This window comes from Tupaia chinensis, unplaced genomic scaffold, assembly GCF_000334495.1.
Source record: "Tupaia chinensis unplaced genomic scaffold, TupChi_1.0 Scaffold000081_1, whole genome shotgun sequence".
NCBI lineage: Eukaryota > Metazoa > Chordata > Mammalia > Scandentia > Tupaiidae > Tupaia > Tupaia belangeri.
Genome location: NW_006159542.1, coordinates 7368054 through 7372083, shown reverse-complemented (window position 1 = coordinate 7372083; position 4030 = coordinate 7368054). Strand labels below are relative to the sequence as shown.

Here is a 4030-nt window from a genome sequence, read left to right as displayed (position 1 = left end):
TGCCGTAGAAAGATGGGTTCAAGACAATGCCACCTGCAAGCAGAAAACCAGAGCGTTAGGCAAGCTGGGCACAGTGCTTTCTAGTGCAAGAACCCACAAATCAGTAAGGGGAAAAAGGATACTGTCCCAAATAACTACAGTCTACTCCATCCTATGACTCCACTGCCAAAGACAACTGTTACAACCTGTGACATAAATTAGGCATGATCAGAGCAGAAAGGAGTCTCAAAAGATAGTATGCACACTCTATTTATTTATTTATTTATTCAGATAAAAATACTAATGCCTAGAGAAGTGAGGCAACTTACCTAAGATGATTTCAGACTTTAAAAATATTTATGCTTAATAGAAAGTTATTGTGTATGGTGATTCCACACTATTTGAAAGGAAAGATATGATCAGAATTTAGGGACTGTTAAAAATCCCTAAATTTTGTTTAGGCTGTTAAAATCTTTTTGCTGCAGCCTTTAACTTAGAAAGTAAGACATGCCATGGTTTACAAACATTCTACATGCTCTTGTCTAAATTAACCCCACAGGCTCAGATAGTGCTATGACTTGAATGTGTCCCCCCCCAACACTCATGTGTTAAAAATTGGTTGCTATTGTGACTGCATTAATAGGATGGTAACTTAATCTGACAATAAAATTAAGAGATGGAGCCTTTGAGAAATTATTAAAGATTAGATGAGGCCCTCAGAGTGGAGTCCCCAAGATTGAATATGGGTTGCTTTATAAGAGGGAGAAAGATCAAAGCAGACATGTTCGTGTCTTCTGGCCATGCAATTTGCTAAACTGTCCCTAGACTCTATAGGGACTCCTTCCCAACAAGAAAACCCTCACTAGGTATGGTCCTTTGACCTTAGCCCTCCAAAGCCATGAGTTGAGTAAACTTTCATTTTATCAATTACTCAGTCTATGATACTCATTTATTAGCAATAACAACGGAAACAGACTAGAACAGATACTTTAGTTCTAGTACTCATTTTGTGTTCACCAATTCTGTGACATTGAACAAGTCAATTACCATTTCTGAATCCCATTTCTTATCTCTGATATTCTAAGAGCACCAACACTCATGAAGGCCAGTACCATGCTAGGTTCACCATTATAACAGTGATCTTTCTAGACAGAGTTTCTTGAGCACTTATTATGCATCCTCAGGCCCTGTGTGGAGTATTTAGTGTGTATAATCACACTAATCATCTCACAACTCAATGAAAAGAAACGAATTCCCAGAGAGATGAAGTAACTGGCCCATGATCAAGAGTAAGAGTAAGTGATGAGGTGAAACTCGAACCCAAGATCTTTGTGTTCTAACACCAAGGCTCTTAATCTGCTAATGTCTTCATAGAGCCTAGACTATAGAATCTCCCTAAAAGTGTACCCAACATTTTCTGAGAACTGATTAGCCTCAAGAGATCTAACTAATTATTCATAAGTAGCAAGAATAGTACCAGACATACATCAAATGTTTTTTTCTTGCTGTTTACTTGAAAACAGTAGCATAAACATCTACCGCACAGCAGACATGTAGAATCTCAGGCCCTACCCTAGACCTACAGAATCCCAATATGTGTTTTCACAAGAACTCCACACAACTTTTCTGTGTGTTCTAAATTGAGAAGCCCACACTACATGTGCCAGATGAGCACTACTTAGCTTAGGGGATAGGTGGAACAGATCTCAGCAGAATCAATGGGTTGGATTTGTTCTGTGTTGATCTTAGACATTGGAAAGATGCATGTGAGTGAGTAGAGAGATACTTAGTTTAAAATACAAAGGTGGCACAGCGGTGGTTCAATGGCACTACATGGGAGAAGTCATAGGTTCACATCCTAGGACTTCTCAGAGCACACTGTGTGCATGTCATGATTCAGGCCAGCTCAGACTGGCTGAATCCAGTGTGGTGTCCCTGTTGAGAGTGTTTGTTTCTCTCTCTCTCTCTTTCTCTCTCTGTCACTCTTTTCCATTTTTTCATAGAAGAAATAAGTAAAGTCTTTAAAAGGGAGAAGTCATAGGTTCACATCCTAGGACTTCTCAGAGCACACTGTGTGCATGTCATGATTCAGGGAATCCAGTGTGGTGTCCCTGTTGAGAGTGTTTGTTTCTCTCTCTCTCTCTTTCTCTCTCTGTCACTCTTTTCCATTTTTTCATAGAAGAAATAAGTAAAGTCTTTAAAAAAGCTATAAAGAAATCTAAACATGCTTCTGGACGGTTAAAATCCAGGATGCAAGCCTTACAACCAAGGATTGTCAGTATGGTGTTTTATAAAAGAAGGGCAAGGAGGTAAGGCCTTGATGATTTGTACTGGCAAGCCCTGAGCAATCATTGGCGGGGGGTGGGGGTGGTGGGATGTTATCTCACAATGAACTGCTGGAATGGTGAGCTTGCTCAGTCATGGGGCTCACATAGTCTATTAATTCTGAATTGCTCAGAGACTTCTAACACAAAGATAAAGATATATGAGAGGGTGCGTGGGTGTGTATGTATGCACGTGCACCAGAGTGTGAGAAGGGGTAGGCAAAGGCAGGGAGGGAGAGAAATTGAGACAGGAACTCTTTCTCAATTATTTTCTGTCAATCATAATATGAAACATAATCCCCTTCCCACCCAAGGCTTTTTCCAGGGATCATGACATAACAGCAGGAAAAGAGAGTAAAAAAAATATATGATTCCAATAAATTGGGTTTGATTGGAGCTACTGCAGAGGAACCGCTTATGATCAACATCTCTCAGGATGGGGAGGTGACAGTTTGGAGGACAGCTAGAATTAACCTGACATGGGTTGCAATCCTTGTTCTGTTTCACACTGGCCTTGTGATCTGAGGAAATTGACTTTGCATCTCTGGTGAGCTCTAAGATTAGCTGTTACAACAGCGTCAATGTTTCTGTCTCTCCATGCAGCTTCAACATGAAGGTAATGGGGGCGGGGGAGCACAAGACCATTTCAGGGATGATAACAGGATTGCAGACTTAATGTCCAGGCTGGCCCTGTTTATTTTATCTCACCCCTCCCAACTCACCCCTTTCCAAAGAGTGACAGCACTGGGCTCGAGTCCTGTTTCATTGCTTCTTTTAAAAGGTGAAATACCTTGAGCCTGACATCATCCTGAAATACTATAACATGCTATGGATTTATAGCCTTCCATATTCCTGGCCCCAAGCCAGTCTCTGAAATTCATGAAATTATCAGGGGTATTTTTCTTTAACTTTAGAAGCCTGATGTTCAACCCTTCTCAGACTCTGATCATGGCCCTTTCTGTTGCTTTTACAAAAAAGCAAAATTTCAGAATTGAGAAGGGTCCTTAGAGGCCATTTGGTCTAACCTGCTTATTGAAAATTTGAGGAAACTGAGTCCTGGAGAAAGAAGGAGACTTGCCTAAGGCCATGCTGTTAAGAAAAGTCACAGCTGAGAGCAACCATAAATTTTGGCTTTGGTTTAGCATTGATTCCTGCATGTCATACCAGGCATGTCTTACTAGCTGCTTGTCTACAGATTTGCCCAAGTTGCACACTCCCTTTGGCCAAACCTGTCTGTCTCTGTCTATCTACCCATCCAACATCAATATCAGGGTTTTCCAACCTCAGCACTCACTACTGACATTTTGCACTGCATGATTCTTTGTTGTAGAATTTAGAACATTTAGCAGCATCGCTGGCTTCCACCCACTAGATGCCAGTAGCATTCCCCCATTTGTAGCAATCAAAAATGTCTCTAGACATTGCCAAATGTCTCTTAGGACCTAGGTGATAACCTCTCCCCAGCTGAGAACAACTAGATATTTATCTCTGTATCTATCTATATTTACATAAACACACACATACACATGTTTCATTGTTTTAAAAACAATTGAGAAAGGAGAACAATCTGCAGAGAACTAAGTTCACTGTTTGATTTAGCACAACTCTCATCATTTGAAGCTGCCAAAGCTCTCATCTCCAAGATTACATATATATATATACATATATATATATACACACATGTATATATATGTATACACAGATATATGTATATATACATACATACA

General features: G+C 40.1%; 1 protein-coding gene across 1 annotated transcript in view; it reads right to left on the bottom strand.

Moving 5' to 3' along the window:
- The window catches only part of PAPPA (pappalysin 1), a 280168-nt gene that overhangs the window by 210040 nt on the left and 66098 nt on the right, over positions 1 to 4030 (bottom strand). The window contains exon 5 of the mRNA XM_006142815.3: positions 3 to 33. Within this exon, the coding sequence (XP_006142877.1) occupies positions 3 to 33 (31 nt within the window). The remainder of the gene's footprint in view (positions 1 to 2; positions 34 to 4030) is intronic.